Raw genomic sequence first — 25187 nt, forward strand, 5'->3', positions numbered from 1 at the left:
ATAGATAGAGTGCCTGATGAACTATGGACTGAGGTTCGTGACATTGTACAGGAGACAGAGATCAAGACCATCCCCATGGAAAAGAAATGCAAAAAAAGCAAAATGCCTGTCTGGGGAGGCCTTACAAATAGCTGTGAAAAGAAGAGAAGTGAAAAGCAAAGGAGAAACGGAAAGATATAAGCATCTGAATGCAGAGTTCCAAAGAATAGCAAGGAGAGATAAGAAAGCCTTCCTCAGTGATCAGTGCAAAGAAATAGAGGAAAACAATAGAATGGGAAAGACTAGAGATCTCTTCAAGAAAATTAGAGATACCAAGGGAGCGTTTGATGCAAAGATGGGCTCGATAAAGGACAGAAATGGTATGGACCTAACAGAAGCAGAAGATATTAAGAAGAGGTGGCAAGAATACACAGAACAACTGTACAAAAAAGATCTTCATGACCCAGATAATCACGATGGTGTGATCACTGACCTAGAGCCAGACATCCTGGAATGTGAAGTCAAGTGCGCCTTAGAAAGCATCACTACGAACAAAGCTAGTGGAGGTGATGGAATTACAGTTGAGCTATTTCAAATCCTGAAAGATGATGCTGTGAAAGTGCTGCACTCAATATGCCAGCAAATTTGGAAAACTCAGCAGTGGCCACAGGACTAGAAAAGATCCGTTTTTATTCTAATCCCAAAGAAAGGCAATGCCAAAGAATTCTCAAACTACCACACAATTGCACTCATCTCACACACTAGTAATATAATGCTCAAAATTCTCCAAGCCAGGCTTCAGCAATACGTGAACCGTGAACTTGCAGTTGTTCAAGCTGGTTTTAGAAAAGGCAGAGAAACCAGAGACCAAATTGCCAACATCCACTGGATCATGGAAAAAGCAAGAGAGTTCCAGAAAAACGTCTATTTCTGCTTTATTGACTATGCCAAAGCCTTTGACTGTGTGGATCACAATAAACTGTGGAAAATTCTGAAAGAGGTAGAAATACCAGACCACCTGACCTGCCTCTTGAGAAATTTGTATGCATATCAGGAAGCAACAGTTAGAAGTGGGCATGGAACAACAGACTGGTTTCAAATAGGAAAAGGAATACGTAAAGGCTGTATATTGTCACCCTGTTTATTTAACTTATATGCAGAGTACATCATGAGAAACGCTGGGCTGGAAGAAGCACAAGCTGGAATCAAGATTGCCGCGAGAAATATCAATAACCTCAGATATGCAGATGACACCACCCTTATGGCAGGAACTGAAGAGGAACTCAAAAGCCTCTTGATGAAAGTGAAAGAGGAGAGTGAAAAAGTTGGCTTAAAGTCCAACATTCAGAAAATGAAGATCATGGCATCCGGTCCCATCACTTCATGGGAAATAGATGGGGAAACAGTGGAAACAGTGTCAGACTTTATTTTTTTGGGCTCCAAAATCACTGCAGATGGTGATCGCAGCCATGAAATTAAAAGACACTTGCTCCTTGGAAGGAAAGTTATGACCAACCTAGATAACATATTGAAAAGCAGAGACATTACTTTGCCAACAAAGGTCCGTGTAGTCAAGGCTATGGTTTGTCCAGTGGTCATGTATGGATGTGAGAGTTGGACTGTGAAGAAAGCTGAGCGCCGAAGAATTGATGCTTTTGAACTGTGGTGTTGGAGAAGACTCTTGAGAGTCCCTAGGACTGCAAGGTCCAACCAGTCCATTCTCAAGGAGATCAGCCCTGGGATTTCTTTGGAAGGAATGATGCTAAAGCTGAAACTCCAGTACTTTGGCCACCTCATGTGAAGAGTTGACTCATTGGAAAAGACTCTGATGCTGGGAGGGATTGGGGGCAAGAGGAGAAGGGGACGACAGAGGATGAGATGGCTGGATGGCATCACTGACTCGATGGACGTGAGTCTGAGTGACCTCCGGGAATTGGTGATGGACAGGGAGGCCTGGCGTGCTGCGATTCATGGGGTCGCAAAGAGTCAAACACGACTGAGCAACTGAACTGAACTGAACTGAACTGAGGACTCTTATGACTTCCTTGGTGGCTCAGATGGTAAAGCGTCTACCTACAATGCGGGAGACCCGAGTTCGATCCCTGGGTTGGGAAGATCCCCTGGAGAAGGAAATGGCAACCCATTCCAGTACTCTTTCCTGGAAAATCCCATGGATGTAGGGGCCTGGTAGGCTGCAATCCATAGGGTCGCAAAGAGTTGGACATAACTGAGCGACTTCACTTTACTTCTTCAGGACTCTTATAGGATTACTTGCCTTGGTGCTCATGAGTCAGGTAGCTCAGACAGTGAGTGGAGAAGCCGTTCAAAAGATAAATTGGCTGCCCTGAAGCACTTGTAACAAGCATGGGCAAAGACTACTGTGTTGTTTTATATTCGTTTTGGTTGCTGCAGTGGCACCATGTTTCATTTATTGGAGGAGACTGTTGCATGAAACAGTAGTATAAAGTAATAAAGTGGATTGCATGAGATTTTATATGATTTTGCAGATCCCTTTTTCTAAACCAATTCTTCAGTGCCAAGCTGGAGCTCTGTATTCCTTAAGGTTTTGTCAGATGATTAACATCACAGTCACTAAGAATCATTTAATACTCATTTCAAATGTTCAATAGTAGAGCATACTGATAACATATAAAAACATCTCCATTATTATTATTTCCAACATCATCAAACTATTTCAAAGTGTAAGATAGTCGCAATTACTTTAAGGGAAGAAAAGAGCATTGGTATCAGACATCATCCCTAGATTCAAATCCAAGTCATTTACCAGCTCTGTAACCTTGGGAATATTAATTTTTCTGAGTCTGTATTTCTTCATGTACATAATGGAATCAGCAGTACTTACCTCACAGAGATTGTGAAGATTAAATATGTCCCTTTGGATATACTGTAGAATTGAATTGATATATCTGGTATTTTCCTAAAAGTAGCCACTGAGGTGGGGAAGTGAGTTGGGGATACAGATGAAACAAGATTTTCCATGACTGAAAATCAGTGAGGCTGAGAATAGGTGGGAATAGGCACAGGGAATTCATCTTTACTTTTGTATGCATTTGAATGATATCAATTTAACAGATTAAACAGAAACTTGGAAAACTATAGGTCAAACTTTCATCTATGTCCTCTGCCATATATCATAGTGTTATAACTGGAGGAGACCTGAAAAGGGCTAAGTAATTTACTCAAAATGACACTCCTAGATAACAGTGGAATATAACATAGGTCTTCAGCTCCTAAGTAAAAGATTTTCCCATCGTTCATGCTGACTTCTTTAACTATAGCACTTTTTAACATAAGTTCTATCAATTTCTTGCATGTAAGATTTTTTAAAATAAATTTACCTATTTGAAGGAGAATGAGGGGACTAATTTGAGAAATCTGAGGTTAATTCATACAATCCTTTTAAATCTACTCTTGCATTTGATCCTTGCAATGATCCTATGAGATTCACAATGAGTTATTTCCACTTTCTACGTTAAGTGATGGGACATGTCCAAAGTTATTCAACAATTTGGTAATTGAACTAGAACTAAAACTCGGCTCTGGAGATCATTGAACCTCAAATCCACTTTCATTGCTAGTTTTAAACATTTGTAATAATTCCCTTTAACTTTGCAGAATCAAGAATCTTAATCTCTATCACATTCTAGGGTGATTTTTCTTTCATGCATATTTGGGTTTTCTGTGAAAAAGAAAATGGAGCTTAATATCAGCCTCTGGGGGGAATGAAAGTGGCCGAAAGCACTGAACACCTTGCAGGTGATTTTGTTAGAACATAAACTCACGTGAGAATACAAAAATCGTAAAATTAGGTATTGTTATTGTGAGTGGCTTAGATTTTTAAAGTGTGACTGTACATATTGTACATAAGTGAAGTTGCTCAGTCGTGTCCAACTCTTTGCGACCCCATGGATGGTAGCCTGCCAGGCTTCTCTGTTCATGGGATTTTCCAGGCATGAATACTGGAGTGGGTTGTTATTTCCTTCTTCAGGGATTCGTCCCAACCCAGGGGTCAAACCTGGGTCTCCTGCACTGCGGGTAGACTCTTTACCATCTGAGCCACCAGAGAAACATACTTTTGTGTAATTTTGTTTTGGATTTTCTGACAAAGGTATTCTTAAAATCTTATATGTAAATTTTGCATTTACATCTTATAAGAATTTTTATATGTGTTGTCACAATGAACTTCATGACAACCCTTTGAGGGATAGGGTTAAGTTGATGCATCTCTATTTTGCAGATGAAAAAACTGAGGTATTGGAAAAGTCAAATGGCTTGCTCAACTCCTTTCTTGTGTTTCTTATCACCTTATCTTTTAATTACCTCACAGTAGTTCACTCTTTCAAGCTTAGCTGATTATTATAGTAATGATACAATATTGAACTTCATTTTTTCGCATTATATATGCAGCCTTCACTTTCCTCATGGTAATATGTTCTTTCCTCTTAAATTCATGTTTTGTGTTTTAGCATTTCAGTTGTCCCTAGCTTCTTTAATCACATTAAGGAAAGCTGAGAAAAGAAGCTATAGGCTGGAGCCACTTCTGAATACCTTCTCTGGTGGTGGTTCCTATAATTTGGATTATGTATCTCAGACACCCTCTAGATTTTGTGTATGTTGAGACTCTTGAATAGAAAAATCATAGTGAGCTACCTGCTGAGATGTCACAAGAGGAGGTTCTTTGATTCTGAGTTTTCCAATGTTTCTATGGTGATAGGTGTGACCCTTTTGGGAAGAAATCAGAAAAGTGGAGGATCTTTCAGTTTCCTTTTATTAACTATTTTTTTTTTCTAGCAACCATTTACCCTCAAATATATAATCTTCAAGTAGATACTGGGAGATCTCAATGGCACCCAGTTCAAGGAGCATTACAGCTCTAGAGTGCTGAGACTCAAATCTCAGTTCTACCATTACTAGCTGGAAGATTTGAGGATAAGCTTCTTCATCTTTCTGTGTCTCAGTTTCCACATTTGAAAAATGGAGAAATAATGTACCCACTCTTAGAATTATGAGGATTAAATAAACTAATTCTTTTAGCAGCACTGTACCTAGCACATAGTAAGTACTCAGTGACTGTTGGCAATTACTGTTCTTTTATCACCATTTTGTTGTTAATGTCATGCTCAGAGTAGCTTCAATCTTGAAGATTTTCCCAGAGGACTATTGTAAAACTTTCTATTCCCCTGGAAGATATACAATTAAACTGTCTGAAAATATATGTGTATCTAGTTGGCCTATAGTTACCTTTTTCTAACATAAGAGACATAAGAAATGCTTTTTAAATTACCTATAATCTCAAAACACTAAAACATTGATTTTTCATTTTTCAAGCAGTTCCAGAATTTCTTATATGTCAGAGGCTGAAAGTGAGTGTTATCTGCTCAAGATCTTCTGAAATGATTGATTTGTTGTCCTTAGAGTTGTTTTTCTTTTAGCAGAAACTTTTTTAGAAAGAAGATACTCACCAGATTTGGGGTATTAGAAAGTAGTGAGGGAGTACTATAAGTACTGTAATTTGAGTTAGAGGATAAGAGTTCTGGTTCTGACTCCATCAATTTTAAACTCTATGACCTTGGGCCTCCAAATTAATTTCCTGTGAAATGGGAATGATACATGAAAGCTCTCTATTTCCCTACTGTAAAGTTATATAGATGCACATGAGGGATTATTATTTGTATTGCAAAATGCTCTATCTCGTTAAGATACAAAGTAACTTCATAGGTCAGTGTCAAGATCCCCAATTCTTTGCTTTCTTTTGTAGTTGTAGACTCTAGTGGCTCTGCTTTGCTTCCCTCCTTAAAGATTTAACTTCTTACTTCATCCATAGACACTTTTTCCTCCTCAATTCTGGCCAAAGAGTGGGGTGTGTTTTTACTTGTCAGTTACCTGCTTCTGATGCTAAGAAAGATTGAAGGCAAAAGAAGAGAGTGGCAGAGGATGAGATGGTTAGAGGATGAGATGGTTAGAGGATGAGATGGTTAGTTAGCATCTCTGACTCAATGGACATGAATTTGAGCAAACTGCAGGAGATAGTAAAAGAAAGGGAAGCCTGATGTGCTGCAGTCCATGGGGTTGCAAACAGTCGGACACAACTTAGTGACTGAACAATGAACAACAATACCTGCTCCTGTCCTTTGAAGGCACTGTTCATGTTCATAAAACAAGCAGATCACTGTGGAATACAGTGGGTAGCAAAATAAACTTGGAATATGACAAAAGTAGTATAATCTTATGAAATTTCTATGGTCATAGTCCCGGAAGCATGGTTTGTGATGTTTTGTATATATGAGACATTGACCTGCTATGGATGGGACTCAATCTTCCTCCCTCTCTCCTTTTTTTCCTCCAGTATTCCCTTCCTTAAGAGAAGAACCCAGAGGGATGGGATGGGGAGGGAGGTGGGAGGGGGTTCAGCATGGGGAACACATGTACACCCGTGGTGGATTCATGTCAATGTATGACAAAACCAATACAATATTGTAAAGTAATTAGCCTCCAATAAATAAATATAAATAAATAATTTTTTTAAAAGGAGAAGAACCAGAAAATCCAGCTTCTAGAATGTTTCTTTCTTTCTTTCTTTCTTTCTTTTTTTTTTTTTTTTGGCCATGCCACTCAGCATTCAGGATCTTAGTTCCCCCTTAAGGGGATCAGGGATGGAACAGGTACCCCCACTCTCCCCCCACCCTCCAACACCCATGTAGTGGAAGCACTGAGTCTTAACCACAGGGCTGCCAGGGAAATCCAAGAAAGTCTAGCTTCTAGACAAAAAGGTTTGAAGAGCCAATTCAAGCAGAATAATGGTTATTATCTTAAGTAGGTAATTTGCATTTCTGAAGCCCTCCTGCCCATATGGTTCACATCTCAATAACATCTCAATACCAACCCCCCTTTGGGTATTTCCTGACCAATTCTTAAACAATTTCTAAGGAGCATCTTAGTCACAGACACTTTGAAGTGTGGCACCAACTCTAGAGAAAAGTAAAAAGTTTATAAAGCCCTTGAAAAAAACCTGAGTTTTCTTTAAGACTGTTCTGTACACCCTAATTTCCTTCTGTTTTAGATTTGGTCTGGCTATATATTAAAGAAAACTTTTTTTTTTTTTTTTTTTTTTTTTTAAGAGAGAAGCATATATACCTTCCTAATAGCTTTCCGTTTACTCACTCTTACCAACATTTAGAATGTTGCCCAGGGTTTTCTAGCGGCTATTCCAATTGGCTGTTCTTTGAGTGAGAGGACACTAACCAGAAATGGCTGAAACATTCCTAACTATCAGCTATACCCTTTGTGCCATTTGACTAAAATATTTGTGATATAGATAGGACAAAAATAATATTTTTTAGACTCCTTGATGATTGCCATTCATTTCAGGTCAGTTCAGTCGCTCAGTCATGTCCAACTTTTTGCGACCCCATGAACCACAGGACGCCAGGACTCCCTGTCCATCACCAACTCCCGGAGTTCACCCAAATCCATGTCCATCGAGTTGGTCATGCCATCGAACCATCTCATCCTCTATCATCCCCTTCTCCTCCTAACCTCAATCTTTCCCAGCATCAGGGTCTTTTCAAATGAGTCAACTCTTCACATCAGGTGGCCAAAGTATTGGAGTTTCAGCTTCAACATCAGTTCTACCAATGAACACCCAGGACTGATTTCCTTTAGAGTGGACTGGTTGGATCTCCTTGCAGCCCAAGGGACTCTCAAGAGTCTTCTCCAACACCACAGTTCAAAAGCATCAATTCTTCAGCGCTCAGCCTTCTTCACAGTCCAACTCTCACATCCATAATGACCACTGGAAAAACCATAGCCCTGACTAGACAGACCTTTGTTGGCAAAGTAATATCTCTGCTTTTGAATATGTTATCTAGGTTGGTCATAACTTTCCTTCCAAGGAGTAAGCGTCTTTTAATTTCATGGCTCAATCACCATCTGCAGTGATTTTGGAGCCCCCCAAATAAAGTCAAACACTGTTTCCACTGTTTCCCCGTCTATTTTCCATGAAGTGATAGGACCAGATGCCGTGATCTTCGTTTTCTGAATGTTGAGCTTTAAGCCAACTTTTTCACTCTCCACTTTCACTTTCATCAAGAAGCTCTTTAGTTCTTCTTCACTTTCTGCTATAAGGGTGGTGTCATCTGCATATCTGAGGTTATTGATATTTCTCCCGGCATTCTTGATTCCAGCTTGTGTGTCCTCCAATTCAGCCTTTCTCATGATGTACTCTGCATTTAAGTTAAATAAGCAGGGTGACAATATACAGCCTTGATGTACTCCTTTTCCTATTTGGAACCAGTCTGTTGTTCCATGTCCAGTTCTAACTGTTGCTTCCTGACCTGCATACAGGTTTCTCAAGAGGCAGGTCAGGTGGTCTGGTATTCCCATCTCTTTCAGAATTTTCCACAGTTTATTGTGATCCACACAGTCAAAGGCTTTGGCATAGTCAATAAAGCAGAAAAAGATGTTTTTCTGGAACTCTTTTGCTTTTTCGATGATCCAGCAGATGCTGGCAATTTGATCTCTGGTTCCTCTGCCTTTTCTAAAACCAGCTTGAACATCTGGAAGTTCACAGTTCACATATTGCTGAAGCCTGGCTTGGAGAATTTTGAGCATTATTTCACCAGAGTGTGAGATGAGTGCAATTGTGTGGTAGTTTGAGCATTCTTTAGCATTGCCTTTCTTTGGGATTGGAATGAAAACTGACCTTTTCCAGTCCTGTGGCCACTGCTGAGTTTTCCAAATTTGCTGGCATATTGAGTGCAGCACTTTCACAGCATCATCTTTCAGGATTTGAAACAGCTCAACTGGAATTCCATCACCTCCACTATCTTTGTTTGTAGTGATCCTTCCTAAGGCCCACTTGACTTCACATTCCAGGTGGCCCTAGGTGAGTGTTCACACCATCCTCATTATCTGGGTGCTGATCATCTTTTTTGTACAATTCTTCTGAGTGTTCTTGGCAGCTCTTCTTAATATCTTCTACTTCTGTTAGGTCCCTACCATTTCTGTCCTTTATTGAGCCCACCTTTGCATTATAGTATTATTGCCATTAAATAACCTTTCTTATCTCCTGACCATTCACTGGCCGTTAGCACACTGTATAGAGAAGAACTCTGCTAAAAGAAAGGGATACAGAGAAGAACAAGATGAAGTATCTATTGTGGGGCTCACTTTATGGTAAGGGAAACAGACAATGCCTTTGTGCCAGGTACTGTTTTAAACTTTTGAACACATATTAAATTGATAAATCCTATGAGCTGGTACTATTATTATCCTTATTTTATAGTTGAGGAAACTGACAAACAGTGATGGAAAAAATTGCCTGAAGTCTTAATGTTATAAAGTTGCAGAACCAGGATATTAACCTAGGCAATATGATGTATGGACAAGAATGGGAAGTGACTTGGAGATGATAAGTTAGGTTTAAGACATATTGTACATTTTAGTGCATCTGATAAACAGTTGGCTGGAAATGGAGAGAGAAGAGTCAAAGGTGACCGTCAATCACTGACACAGAATAGATTGATAGTAGTGGTAAACAATTTAGATTGTAAATATAGGAGGTGGAGAAGGTTTGTAAGCACACTGAGTATAAACAACTTGTCTGATGCCTAGGAGATATTCTTCTGGTCCCGAGAGAAAGATTCTTATCCTTAATAATAATAATGGTAGTGATGATAACAATAGCTAATTATATTGAGAACTTTTTTATACGCTAAGAGCTATTTTAAGTGTGTTTACCTGTACTAATCCATTGAATCCTCACATTAACCCTATACATGTGACATTTCCTCTACCTCTTGTCAGATAAAGGAAGTGAGGTTCACAGGTGTTAAATAGCTTATCAAAGTCACTTTGCTTCCTCAACCCTGTTGTTTCATAATCCATAGGAATTGAGGAAGAGCAGATAAGAGAGGCCTCTTGAAATTCTCTTGGCTAGAATTAACAAACCTTAGTCGAGGGATGGATGAATGGAGAAAATGAAAGTGAAGTTGCTCGGTTGTGTCCAACTCTTTGCGACCCCATGGACTGTAGCCTACCGGGCTTCTCCGTCCATGGGATTTTCCAAGCAAAAATACTGGAGTGGGTTGCCATTTCCTTCTCCAGAAGATCTTCCCGACCCAGGGATTAAACCCGGGTCTCCTGCATTGTAGTCAGACGCTTTACCGTCTGCGCCACCAGGAAAGTCCTGGATGAATGGAGAGGAAGTACCAAATTATCTCCCCTCTCTCCTACAGATTTTTCTGGCAACAACCAAACAAGCTCTCCTGGCTTTCATTATGGCCCACCTGTACAGTATGAAAATTATCTGACCAGACATTCTTTTTCTACAATTGCACCTCCTTTCCCCCTCCTTCTTAAAATCAGAAATGGCTGCCCTCTCTGACCCCTTATACTTCACAGTTAATTACACCTCAAACATCTCTTATACTTTAACCTCTTTAATTTTCTTTTATTCTTTTCCATTTCTTATAATGAGAAGACACACTTCATTCTCCTTTTCTGTCACTCATCAAAAACTTTTATAAATGTATTGAAGACTATCATGTACCAAACACTACTCTAAGCCTTTTAAATACATTACTGAAGAAAACATCAAAGGTGAAAATCTCTGCTTTCAAAAAATTTACAATTTAATGGAAATTAGAGTTGAGTTTTCTGCATCTAACTTCTGAAGTACTTATTCATTACTAGATTTCTTTCTCCATTAACCCTAACCCCTACCCCTAAAGAGGCTTCATAGAAGCCTTAGGGCTCAGCAGAGAACGATTTAAAATCTTTTAATTTTACATGGGAAAGTTGAGGCTTAGAAAGAAAAATGCCTTGACAAAGATTATAGGATATAATTCCTGGGCATCTAGCTCCCAGTTCAGTGCTCTCTTCTATACTTGCTGACTCTCCATGTCTGGTTGACCCAGATCTAAAACTGATAACAAGGTGCCTAGTGTAAACTCTGAAAGTGTTAGTCCCTCAGTTGTATCCCACTCTTTGTGACCCCATGGACTGTAGCCTGCCAAACTTCTCTATCCACAGAATTCTCCAGATAAGAATACTGGCGTGAGTAGCCGTTCCCTTCTCCAGGGGATCTTCCTGACCCAGGGATTGAACCTGGGTCTTCTGCATTGCAGGCAGATTCTTCACTATCTGAGCCATCAGGGAACCCAGAATAACCTCTGACACATAGTAGTTATGCATAAATATTTTGTAAGTGCTGAATGTATACAAGAACAGCTCTACTCATATATATGGATCAAAGAAAAGAAAATGTGTTTTGAGAGAAAATTGGAGATATTTATTCTCTAAACTCTTTGATAATGACCCAGAAATGTTCCTCATAATCTCAGTAGAAGATTCATTGTGTATTATTGCCTATCTAATTATCTAATTAAGACTATTTTCTTTAATTCCTAACAGTCAATAAACAAAGGAATTATTTATAAGTTTATCTTTTACTCTTTTGTGTTTCTGTATTATAATTTGTATCCTCGCTGGCTGTTCATTTAACTACATTAGGTCTTAAACAGCTATTGTGACCCGTAAAATGAACATTTCTGTGAGTAAATGTAGTTGACATCCAAAACAATTAACTGTTTTATAGACTATCTTTTGAAATGCAACCAGGTCATAAATGAAACTAATTGCAATCGACTTGGTGAAACTTAGTGTGATCTGAAATCTGACCATTTAAGTCAAAAGCAAGCTATGACTTCATCTTTCTTGCCCTATATTTTCACCTCTAGTGACATTGCTGCTGCTGCTGCTGCTAAGTCACTTCAGTCGTGTCCGACTCTGTGCGACCCCATAGATGGTAGCTCACCAGGCTCCCCCGTCCCTGGGATTCTCCAGGCAAGAACACTGGAGTGGGTTGCCATTTCCTTCTCCAATGCATGAAAGTGAAAAGTGAAAATGAAGTTGCTCAGTGGTGTCCAACTCTAGTAATCCCATGGACTGCAGCCTACCAGGCTCCTCCATCCATGGGATTTTCTAGGCAAAAGTACTGGAGTGGGGTGCCATTGCCTTCTCCGCTAGTGAGATTAGAATGTAGCTAAATGAAAGGAAATCTGGTTGATGAGGTGCTGGTAGGTACTAGTGATGGAAATGATTATGATAGTATAGGGCAGCTGAATGAAGCCACCTAGTGTTTACTTTCATTAAGAGGAAAAAGGAAACACTTGGTGGCTTCATTCAGCTACTCTACAACATCACAATCATTTCTTTAATTTGGGATTTCTGGTTTTCTTTAACAGTAATCTTTTGGTATTCTGATTACCTGCCCTGTGTTGCAAAACTCCTATATATCCTATCTACCCCCCTTACTTCCTCAGAGCAGTTCTCTCAGGGTTTACTCAAGATGCTGCCTGCCAGGCTTAAAGTCCTAAAAAGTCCTGCCAAATAATACATAACTCAACTTTTAGGTTGTGAATTTTTTTTAGTTGAATATATATCTGAATCACTGTGCTGTACACCTGCAACTAATATGACATTGTAGATCAACTAGACTTTGATTTTTTTAAAAAGGAAAAATTATCTAAAAGAGAAATAGAAAATTGTTTATATTAACCACTCTTGGCTTGCATGTTTAAGAGAAGTAGAAAGATAAAATGCTTATTTAGAGAGATTTGGCATTGATGTGTAAGCAAGTTTATTAGAGTAAATATCCATACAGGAGGGTGGAACTCTTCTGTATGGAGTGAGAATTAGGCCAGAAAGGGGAGAATTCAGGAAACTATGTAGCTATAAGGATATTCCTATGAAGGTAGTGCTAGTTGGACACGTTGAAAGAAACAAATTCATATGCATAGAAGACGTGAGGGAAAGAGGCAGCTAATACTGCTGGGGACCAGTCAGGGCTATCTTGGTGAGCAGAATATGCAAATTAGAATGTTGTCAAAATTCTGACTTCTTAGTATCTAGTAAGTCCTGAAAAATTATATTTCTAGAATACAATCATGTGTAACCAAGAGTTAGTGGCATACTGTATCCACACAGTGGGTTAGATTTTATTTTTAAATTGTCTTTCCCTTGGTTCTTTTCCAGATATGGATCAACTCATAAACAACTGGGAGGTCCAACTTAATTCAGAAGGTGGCTCAATGCATATGTTCAAACAGGTCGGTTATCAAGAAAGTGAATATTCATATTGAGCCATAATAGTGTTCAGTACATGGTAATCATAAAGCTGAAGCTCATTTTTCTTTCTAACAACATGTTGGGGACTGAGAGGAGTTAAAGAAGGGAGGTTTCCAGAAAATACTTGGATGCCTAAGTTTCTGGTTCAAATAGGGAGTAAATCTGGCATAAAAGAAGTATATCCTTTGAGATCAAGGCTATATGGACAAGATTAGACACTTGGTAGAAGACAGAAATCATTTATCTAGCACTGTTCCATATTTCAAGCACTCGGAAGACTAAATTCAATGTCTTATTTTATCTTTGCAATAACTCTTTTGGATAGTGTGTTAGTATTCTACAGATAGACAGAAACACCAGAATATGTATTTTTCAATTTCTCTCTATCCTTGTATCTACAAATATACATAAAATTTGTATCTATCTATATCTATTTACTCCATATGTCTGTAGATACAAATAATATATATATGTGTGTATCTTTACACCTAAAATAAAATTACATCTCTATCTATATAGCTATCCAAATATACATATCTTTATCTACCTATCTATAGAGAAATAATTTTTGTGTGTACTTCTTTATTTATTTATTTTTCAATTGGAGGAAAATCGCTTTAGAGTGTTGTGTTGGTTTCTGCCACACCACAATGCAAATCAGCTGTAATTATCCATATATCCCCTCCCTCTTGAACCTCCTTCCGCTCTCCTCACCCCATCACTCTAGGTCATCACAGAGCACCAGACTGGGCTTCCTGTGTTATATAGCAGCTTCTCACTGCTATCTATTTTGCACATGCTAGTACATATATGTTGATGCTGCTTTCTCCATTCATCGCATTCGCTCCCTCCCTTACTGTGTCAATTCTATTCTCTACATCTATGTCTCCATTCCTTCCCTGCAAACAGGTTCATCGATATGACTTTTATAGATTCTGTATATATGTATTAATATACAATATTTGTTTTCCTCTTTTTGACTTACTTCATTCTGTATAAAAGGCTCTAGGTTCATCTACCTCACTGGAACTGACTCAAATTCGTTCTTTTTGTGGCTGAGTAATAGTCCATTGTATATATGTACCACATCTTTATCCATTCATCTGTCAATGGACATCTAGGATGCTTCCATGTTCTAGCTATTGTAAATAGTGCTGCAATGAACACTGGGGTACACGTTTCTTAGAATTGTGGTTGTCTTGGGGTATATTCCACAGTAGTGGGATTTCTGGGTCATATTGTAGATTTGTTCCTAGCTTTTTAAGGAATCTATAGAGAAAGAGTTTTTAAAATTTTATTTTATTGAAGTATAGTTGATTTACAATGTTGTGTTAATTTCTACTGTACAACAAAATGATTCAGTTATACATATGTGTATATATATAGTATTCCATATTATTTTCCATTATAGTTTATCACAGGATATTGAATAGCATTTCCTGTGCTATACAATAAGACTTTGCTGTTTATCCATTATATATATATATATATAATATTTTGCATCTGCTAATCCCAAACTCCTAATCCATCCCTCCCCCACCCCTCCCCTCCCCTACCCCCATTAGCAACCACAAGTCTGTTCTCTGTGTCTCAGATGTACGCCTAGGAGTGGGATTACAGGACCATATGGCTTATATTCTAGGCAGCCAAAGACGAAGAAGCTCTATACAGTCAGCAAAAACAAGACCAGGAGCTGACTGTGGCTCAGATCATGAACTCCTTATTGCCAAATTCAGACTTAAATTGAAGAAAGTGGGGAAAATCACTAGACCATTCAGGTATGATCTAAATCAAATCTCTTATGATTATACAGTGGAAGTGAGAAATAGATTTAAGGGACTAGATCAGATAGACGGAGTGCCTGATGAACTATGGACAGAGGTTTTTGACATTGTACAGCAGCCAGGGATCAAAACTATCCCCAAGAAAAAGAAATGTTAAAAAAAAAAAAATGCTGTCTGGGGAGGCCTTACAAATAGCAGTGAAAAGAAGAGAAGTGAAAAGCAAAGGAGAAAAGGAAAGATATACGCATCTGAATCCAGAGTTCCAAAGAATAGAAAGGAGAGAAAAGGCAGCTTTCCTCAGTGATCAATGCAAAGAAATATAGGGAAAAAATAGAATTAAAAATGACTAGAGATCTCTTTAAGAAAATTAGACATACTGAAAGGTTGTTGCTGAAATATGAAAGATGCTGGGATTATTGGCCTCTGGAGGAGAAGAATTCAATCTGGGGCCAGAGATGAGGCTTGATTACTCAGAGCTTTTGTGTAATAAAGTTTTATTAAAGTATAAAAGAGATAGAGAAAGCTTATGACACACACATCAGAAGGGACATGGAGAGTGCCCCCTGCTAGTCTTTAGCAATGGAGTTATATACTCCAATTAGTTATTACAATGAATCAAAAGAATGTCCACAGGTTGCAAAGATCTTACTAGACCCATTCCCACAATCCACATTTCAAGATAACAGGATTAGCCAGAAGTTTTTCAGGAAGGAGAAACTGTCCTCAAGCTGGATACATCCCTATATAATCCTTAGTACAGAGTGCAAACTGAGCCCTTTGTTGTGTAATCATCAGTTTCAGACTTAAAGATAAAAATGTTTTCTTTAGGTGAATATATTCCCAAAGGAAACAATTCCATTCACCATTGCAAATAACAGAATAAAAGAATTAGGAATATGACCTGCCTCTTGAGTAACCTATATGCAGATAAGGAAGCAACAGTTAGAACTGGACATGGAACAAAAGACTGGTTCCAAATAGGAAAAGGAGTACATCAAGGCTGTATATTGTCACTCTGCTTATTTAACTTTTATGCAGAGTACATCATGAGAAACACTGGGCTGGAAGAAGCACAATCTGGAATCAAGATTGCCAGGAGAAATATCAATCACCTCAGATATGCAGATGACACCACCCTTATGCAGACAGTGAAGAGGAACTAAAAAGCCTCTGGATGAAAGTGAAAGAAGAGAGTGAAAAAATTGGCTTAAAGCTCAACATTCAGAAAACGAAGACCATGGCATCTGGTCCCATCACTTCATGGGAAATAGATAGGGAAACAGTGGAAAGAGTGTCAGGCTTTACTTTTTGGGCTCCAAAATCACTGTGGATGGTGATTGCATCCATAAAATTAAAAGACGCTTACTCCTTGGAAAGAAAGTTATGACCAACCTAGATAGCATATTCAAAAGCAGAGACATTACTTTGCCAACAAAGGTCCGTGTAGTCAAGGCTATGGTTTTTCCAGTGGTCATGTATGGATGTGAGAGTTGGACTGTGAAGAAAGCTGAGCACAGAAGAATTGATGCTTTTGAACTGTGGTTTTGGAGAAGACTCTTGAGAGTCCCTTGGACTGCAAGGAGATCCAGCCAGTCCATTCTGAAGGAGATCAGCCCTGGGATTTCTTTAGAAGGAATGATGCTAAAGCTGAAACTCCAGTACTTTGGCCACCTCATTCAAAGAACTGACTCATTGGAAAAGACTCTGATGCTGGGAGGGGTTGGTAGCAGGAGGAGAAGGGGATGACAGAGGATGAGATGGCTGGATGGCATCACCGACTTGATGGACATGGATTTGGGTGGACTCCGGGAGTTGGTGATGGACAGGGAGGCCTGGTGTGCTGCAATTCATGGGGTCGCAAAGAGTCGGACACGACTGAGCAACTGAACTGAACTGAACTGAAAGACACAAGAGACCTATATATAGAAAACTATAAAACACTGCTGAAAGAAATCAAAGAGGGCATTAATAGATGGAGATATATACCATGTTCATGGATTGGAAGAATCAATATAGTGAAAATGAGTATACTACCCAAAGGAATCATTAGATTCAATGCTATCCCTATCAAACTACCAACGGTATTTTCACAGAGCTAGAACAAATAATTTCACAATTTGTATGGAAATACAAAAAACCTCGAACAGCCAAAGCAGTTTTGAGAAAGAAGAAGGGAACTGGAGGAATCAACCTGCTACAAAGCCACAGTCATCAAGACGGTATAGTACTGACACAAAGACAGAAATATAGGTCAATGGAACAAAATAGAAAGCCCAGAGCTAAGTCCACGCACCTCTGGAAATCTTATCTTTGACAAAGGAGGCAAGAATATACAATGGAGAAAAGACAATCTCTTTAGCAAGTGGTTCTGGGAAAGCTGAACAACCACTTGTAAAAGAATGAAACCAGAACACTTTCTAACACCATACACAAAAATAAATTCAAAATGGATTAAAGATCTCAATGTAAGACCAGAAACTATAAAACTCCTAGAGGAGAAGATAGGCAAAACACTCTCCAACATAAATCACAGCAGGATCCTCTATGACCCACCTACCAGAATATTGGGGGAAAAAAAGCAGAAATAAACAAATGTCACCTAGTTAAAATTAAAAGCTTCTGCACAACAAAGGGAACTGTAAGCAAGGTGAAAAGACAGCCTTCAGAATGGGAGAAAATAATAGCAAATGAGGCAACTGACAAAGAATTAATCTCAAAAATATACAAGCAGCTCATCCAGCTCAATTCCAGAAAAATAAACGACTCAATCAAAAAATGAGCCAAAGAACTAAACAGACATTTCTCCAAAGAAGATATACAGACGGCTAACAAACACATGAAAAGATGCTCAACATCACTCATTATCAGAGAAATTCAAATCAAAACCACAATGAGATATCATTTCAGGCCAGTAAGAATGGCAGCTATCCAAAAATCTATAAGCAATAAATGCTGGAGAGGGTGTGGAGAAAAGAGAACCCTCTTACACTGTTGGTGGGAATGTAAACTAGTACAGCTACTATGGAGAACATTGTGGAGATTCCTTTAAAAACTGGAAATAGAACTGCCATATGACCCAGCAATCCCAGTGCGGGGCATACACACCAAGGAAACCAGATTTGAAAGAGACGAATGTATCCCAATGTTCATCGCAGCACTGTTTATAATAGCCAGGACATGGAAGCAACCTAGATGTCCATCAGCAGATGAATGGATATGAAAGCTGTGGTACATATACACAATGGATGATCACTCAGCCATTAAAAAGAATACTTTTGAATCAGTTCTAATGAGGTGGATGAAACTGGAGCCTAGGGGGGGAGGAGACAAGATGGCGGAGGAATAGGATGGGGAGAACACTTTCTCCCCCACAAATTCATCAAAAGAGCATTTAAACATCGAGTAAATTCCACAAAACAACTATTGAATGCCGGCAGAGGACATCACGCACCCAGAAAAGCAACCCAACTCTTCAAAAGGAGGTAGGAAAAAATACAAAAGACAAAAAAAGACACAAAAGAAGGAGGGACGGAGCTCCGTCCTGGGAAGGGAATCTTAAAAAGAGAGAAGTTTCCAAACACCAGGAAACCTTCTCACTGCCGAATCTGTGCTGAGCTTTGGAAGCACAGAGGGCAACATAACAGGGAGAAAAAATAAATAAACAATTAAAACTCGCAGATTGTGAGCCCTACGGTAACTCCCCCAGCGGAGAAGCAGCGCAGACACCTGCACGCCATTAGCAAGCGGGGGCTGGGTAGGGAGGCGTGGCGTGGGCTGCATTGCTCAGAATAAGAATCTGGCCTGGATACCCTGAGCACTATCTGAGCGAAGTAATTTGGGCTAGCAAACCAGACTGTGGGATATCTACCATGCGAAAAGCCAGCCCCAACTTAAGACACCACCAGGCCCGCGCAAGGAACAAAGGACTGAACAGAGATAGCAGAGATAGCCGGCTGCAGACCTTCCCCCTCCGGTGACAGGCAGCCAGAGCCGGAAGGGGACAATCGCAGCCCCAGAGAGACATTATCTATAAAACTGTAAGCAGGCTTCTTTGCTAACTAAAACTTCTTGGGGGTCTGGACGGTCAACATTTGCCTGAGAAGGTGCGCCGGTTTTACACCCAGATAACCGAGTGGCGGCGAGGCGATAAGTCGCAGCATTGGCGCTCGCCAAACACCTCATCACCTGAGCTGCTCGGACCTGGGAAGAGCACAAAATGCAGGCCCAACTGAGTCTGCGCCTCTGAGGACTACCCGAGTGCCTGAACCTGAGCGGCTTGGACCTGGGAGGTGCATACAGCCCAGGGCCGGCCTCGGATTGTTCCCGGCGGAACAACCTAGAGCCCGAGCAGCGTGGGCAGGGAGGCTACACGCGCCGTGAGCGGGGGCAGACCCAGTGTGGCTGAGGCACTGCGAGCGCATGCCAGTGTTATTTGTTTGCAGCATCCCTCCCTCCCTCCCCACAGCGCGACTGAACAAGTGAGCCTAAAAAAAAAAAAAAAAAGTTTCCCCCACCGTCCCCTTTGTGTCAGGGCGGTAACCAGACACTGAAGAGACCAGCAAACAGAAGAAGTTATAACAGAGGGAAACACCTTGGAAGCTACAGGCAATAGATTAAAACCCCGTGGTTACTACGGACTACATAGGAAGGGGCCTATAGATCTTGAGAAATATAAGTCGGACCAAGGAACTAGCCAAAAATGAACTGAACCCACAATACTCACAATAAAACCAGAAAAAGGCCTAGATATATTTTTACTATTTTTACGATCATTCTTTCTTTCTTTCTTTTTTTAATTTTTAGAAAAAAAAATTTTTTTAAGTCCTCTATTGTTCCTTTAATTTTCACTTTTATAACCTATTACTTTGCAAAAAAAAAAAAAAAAGACCTTATTTTTTTTCTTCTTCAGCAAACTTCATATATATATTTTATAATTTCCTGACCTTGTTTTTTTTTTTTTTCTTCTACTTTTCTTCTTTTCTTTAACATTGTATTTTTGAAATTCCAAACTCTACTCTAGATTTTTAATTTCAGCTTTTTGGTATATGTTATCAATTTTGTACCTATAGTTTTTTTTTTTTATAATTTCTGTGACTTTTTTTTTTCTGTTTCTTTCTCTTCTTCTTTTATATAACATTGTATATCTGAAATTCCAAACTCTACTCTAGATTTTTAATTTATGCTTTTTGGTATTTGATATTAATTTTGTACCTGTATTTTCCTTATAATTTTTGCGACATTGTTTTTGTTTGTTTGTTTGTTTTCTCTCTTTATGTCTCTTCTTCCTTTTTTTTTGAAATTCCAAACTCTACTCCAGATTTTTAATTTTTGCGTTTTGGTATTAGTTCTCAATTTTGTACCTGTATTTTCTTTATAATTTTCACGACCTTGTTTGTTTTTCTTTGTTCGTTTTTTCTCTCTTTCTTTTCCTTCTTTTCTGTAACATCATATTTTTGAAATTCCAAACGCTGCTCTAGATTTTTAATTTTTGCTTTTATGTATTTGTTACCAATTTTGTACCTTTAAGAACCCAATCCTCAGGACCCATTTTTCACTAGGGAGCGAGATTACTGAACTTCACTGCTCTCCCTCCCTTTGGACTCTCCTTTTTCTCCACCAGGTCGCCTGTGTCTCCTCCCTAACCCCTCTCTACTCTACCCAACTCTGTGAGTTTCTGTGTGTTCTAGATGGTGGACAACACTTAGGGAACTGATTACTGGCTGGATCTGTCTCCCTCCTTTTCATTCCCCCTTTTATCCTTCTGGCCACCTCTGTCTCCTTCCTCCTTCTTCTCTTCTCTGTATAACTCCGTGAACATCTCTGAGTGGTCCAGTTGTGGAGTGCACATAAGGAAGTGACTACTGGCTACACCACTCTCTCCACAATTGATTCCACCCCATCTCATTTGGGTCACCTCTAACTCCTTCCTGCCTCTTCTCTTCTCCATGTAATGCTGTGAACATCTCTGAGTGACCCTCACAGTAGAGAAACTTTTCATCTTTAATGTAGATGTTTTATCAATGGTGCTGTATAGAAGGAGAAGTTTTGAAACTACTGTAAAAATAAGACCAATAACCGGAAGCAGGAGGCTTAAGTCCAAACCCTGACTCCAGGGAACTCCTGACTCCAAGGAATATTAATAGACAGGAGGTCATCAAACACCTCCATACCAACACTGAAACCAAGCACCACACAAGGGCCAACAAGTTCCAGGGCAAGACATACCAAGCAAATTCTCCAGCAACAAAAGAACACAGCCCTGAGCTTCAAGATACAGGCTGCCCAAAGTCACCCCAAAACCATAGACATCTCATAACTCATTACTGGACATTTCACTGCACTCCAGAGAGAAGAAATACAGCCCCACCCACCAGAACACCGACACAAGCTTCCCTAACCAGGAAACCTTGACAAGCCACCTGTACAAACCCACACACAGTGAGGAAAACCCACAATAAAAAGAACTCCACAAACTGCCAGAATACAGAAAGGACACCCCAAACTCAGCAATTTAAAAAAGATGAAGAGACAGAGGAATACCCAGCAGATAAAGGAACAGGGTAAATGCCCACCAAACCAAACAAAAGAGGAAGAAATAGGGAATCTACCTGATAAAGAATTCCGAATAATGATAGTGAAATTGATCCAAAATCTTGAAATTAAAGTGGAATCACAGATAAATAGCCTGGAGACAAGGATTGAGAAGATGCAAGAAAGGTTTAACAAGGACCTAGAAGAAATAAAAAAGAGTCTATATATAATGAATAATGCAATAAATGAAATTAAAAACACTCTGGAGGCAACAAATAGTAGAATAACCAAGGCAGAAGATAGGATTAGTGAATTAGAAGATAGAATGGTAGAAATAAATGAATCAGAGAGGATAAAAGAAAAACGAATTAAAAGAAATGAGGACAATCTCAGAGACTTCCAGGACAATATTAAATGCTACAACATTCGAATCATAGGGGTTCCAGAAGAAGAAGACAAAAAGAAAGACCATGAGAAAATACTTGAGGAAATAATAGTTGAAAACTTCCCTAAAATGGGGAAGGAAATAATCACCCAAGTTCAAGAAACCCAGAGAGTCCCAAACAGGATAAAGCCAAGGTGAAACACCCCAAGACACATATTAATCAAATTAACAAAGATCAAACACAAAGAACAAATATTAAAAGCAACAAGGGAAAAACATCAAATAACACACAAGGGAATTCCCATAAGGATAACAGCTGATCTTTCAATAGAAACTCTTCAAGCCAGGAGGGAATGGCAAGACATACTTAAAGTGATGAAAGAAAATAACCTACAGCCCAGATTACTGTACCCAGCAAGGATTTCATTCAAGTATGAAGGAGAAATCAAAAGCTTTTCAGACAAGCAAAAGCTGAGAGAATTCAGCACCACCAATCCAGCTCTCCAACAAATACTAAAGGATATTCTCTAGATAGGAAACACAAAAATGGTGTGTAAATTCGAACCCAAAACAATAAAGTAAATGGCAACGGGATCATATTTATCAGTAATTACCTTAAACGTAAATGGGTTGAATGCCCCAACCAAAAGACAAAGGACTGACTGAATGGATACAAAAACAAGACCCCCACATATGTTGTCTACAAGAGACCCACCTCAAAACAGGGGACACATACAGACTGAAAGTGAAGGGCTGGAAAAAGATTTTCCATGCAAATAGGGACCAAAAGAAAGCAGGAGTAGCAATACTCGTATCAGATAAAATAGACTTTAAAACAAAGGCTGTGAAAAGAGACAAAGAAGGTCACTACATAATGATCAAAGGATCAATACAAGAAGAAGATATAACAATTATAAATATATATGCACCCAACACGGGAGCACCGCAGTATGTAAGACAAATGCTAAAAAGTATGAAAGGAGAAATTAACAATAACACAATAAGAGTGGGAGACTTTAATACCCCACTCACACCTATGGATAGATCAACTAAACAGAACATTAACAAGGAAACACAAACTTTAAATGATACAATAGATCAGTTAGACCTAATTGTTATTTATAGGACATTTCATCCCAAAACAATGAATTTCACCTTTTTCTCAAGCGCACATGGAACCTTCTCCAGGATAGATCACATCCTGGGCCATAAAACTAGCCTTGGTAAATTCAAAAAAATAGAAATCATTTCAAGCATCTTTTCTGACCACAATGCAGTAAGATTAGATCTCAATTACAGGAGAAAAACTATTAAAAATTCCAACATATGGAGGCTGAACAACACGCTGCTGAATAACCAACAAATCACAGAAGAAATCAAAAAAGAAATCAAAATTTTCATAGAAACGAATGAAAATGAAAACACAACAACCCAAAACCTGTGGGACACTTTAAAAGCAGTCCTAAGGGGAAAGTTCATAGCAATACAGGCACACCTCAAGAAACAAGAAAAAAGTCAAATAAAAAACCTAACTCTACACCTAAAGCAACTAGAAAAGGAAGAAATGAAGAACCCCAGGGTTAGTAGAAGGAAAGAAATCTTAAAAATTAGAGCAGAAATAAATGCAAAAGAAACAAAAGAGACCATAGCAAAAATCAACAAAACCAAAAGCTGGTTCTTTGAAAGGATAAAAAAAAAATGACAAACCATTAGCCAGACTCATCAAGAAACAAAGGGAGAAAAATCAAATCAATAAAATTAGAAATGAAAATGGAGAGATCACAACAGACAACACAGAAATACAAAGGATCATAAGAGACTACTATCAACAATTATATGCCAATAAAATGGACAACGTGGAAGAAATGGACAAATTCTTAGAAAAGTACAACTTTCCAAAACTGGACCAGGAAGAAATAGAAAATCTTAACAGACCCATCACAAGCACGGAAATTGAAACTGTAATCAAAAATTTCCAGCAAACAAAAGCCCAGGTCCAGACGGCTTCACAGCTGAATTCTACCAAAAATTTAGAGAAGAGCTAACACCTATCCTGCTCAAACTCTTCCAGAAAATTGCAGAGGAAGGTAAACTTCTAAACTCATTCTATGAGGCCACCATCACCCTAATACCAAAACCTGACAAAGATCCCACAAAAAAAGAAAACTACAGGCCAATATCACTGATGAACATAGATGCAAAAATCCTTAACAAAATTCTAGCAATCAGAATCCAACAACACATTAAAAAGATCATACACCATGACCAAGTGGGCTTTATCCCAGGGATGCAAGGATTCTTCAATATCCACAAATCAATCAATGTAATACACCACATTAACAAATTGAAAAATAAAAGCCATATGATTATCTCAATAGATGCAGAGAAAGCCTTTGACAAAATTCAACATCCATGTATAATAAAAACTCTCCAGAAAGCAGGAATAGAAGGAACATACCTCAACATAATAAAAGCTATATATGACAAACCCACAGCAAACATTATCCTCAATGGTGAAAAATTGAAAGCATTTCCTCTAAAGTCAGGAACAAGACAAGGGTGCCCACTTTCACCATTACTATTCAACATAGTTTTGGAAGTTTTGGCCACAACAATCAGAGCAGAAAAAGAAATAAAAGGAATCCAAATTGGAAAAGAAGAAGTAAAACTCTCACTATTTGCAGATGACATGATCCTCTACATAGAAAACCCTAAAGACTCCACCAGAAAATTACTAGAACTAATCAATGACTATAGTAAAGTTGCAGGATATAAAATCAACACACAGAAATCCCTTGCATTCCTATACACTAATAATGAGAAAACAGAAAGAGAAATTAAGGAAACAATTCCATTCACCATTGCAACGGAAAGAATAAAATACTTGGGAATATATCTACCTAAAGAAACTAAAGACCTATATATAGGAAATTATAAAACACTGGTGAAAGAAATCAAAGAGGACACTAACAGATGGAGAAATATACCATGTTCATGGATTGGAAGAATCAATATAGTGAAAATGAATATACTACCCAAAGCAATTTATAGATTCAATGCAATCCCTATCAAGCTACCAACAGTATTCTTCACAGAGCTAGAACAAATAATTTCACAATTTGTATGGAAATACAAAAAACCTCGAATAGCCAAAGCGATCCTGAGAAAGAAGAATGGAACTGGAGGAATCAACCTACCTGATTTCAGGCTCTACTACAAAGCCACAGTTATCAAGACAGTATGGTACTGGCACAAAGACAGAAATATAGATCAATGGAACAAAATAGAAAGCCCAGAGATAAATCCACGCACATATGGACACCTTATCGTTGACAAAGGAGGCAAGAATATACAATGGA

General features: G+C 38.8%; 1 protein-coding gene across 2 annotated transcripts in view; it reads left to right on the forward strand.

Moving 5' to 3' along the window:
• Positions 1-25187, forward strand: part of KLF8 (KLF transcription factor 8) — a 345448-nt gene that overhangs the window by 200631 nt on the left and 119630 nt on the right. For both annotated transcript variants that reach the window (XM_061410273.1, XM_061410274.1), the window contains exon 2: positions 13036-13109. In XM_061410273.1, the coding sequence (XP_061266257.1) occupies positions 13038-13109 (72 nt within the window). In that variant the 5' untranslated portion in view covers positions 13036-13037. The remainder of the gene's footprint in view (positions 1-13035; positions 13110-25187) is intronic.

The sequence above is a fragment of the Bos javanicus genome, chromosome X (assembly GCF_032452875.1).
Source record: "Bos javanicus breed banteng chromosome X, ARS-OSU_banteng_1.0, whole genome shotgun sequence".
In the NCBI taxonomy this organism is placed as follows: Eukaryota; Metazoa; Chordata; class Mammalia; order Artiodactyla; family Bovidae; genus Bos; species Bos javanicus.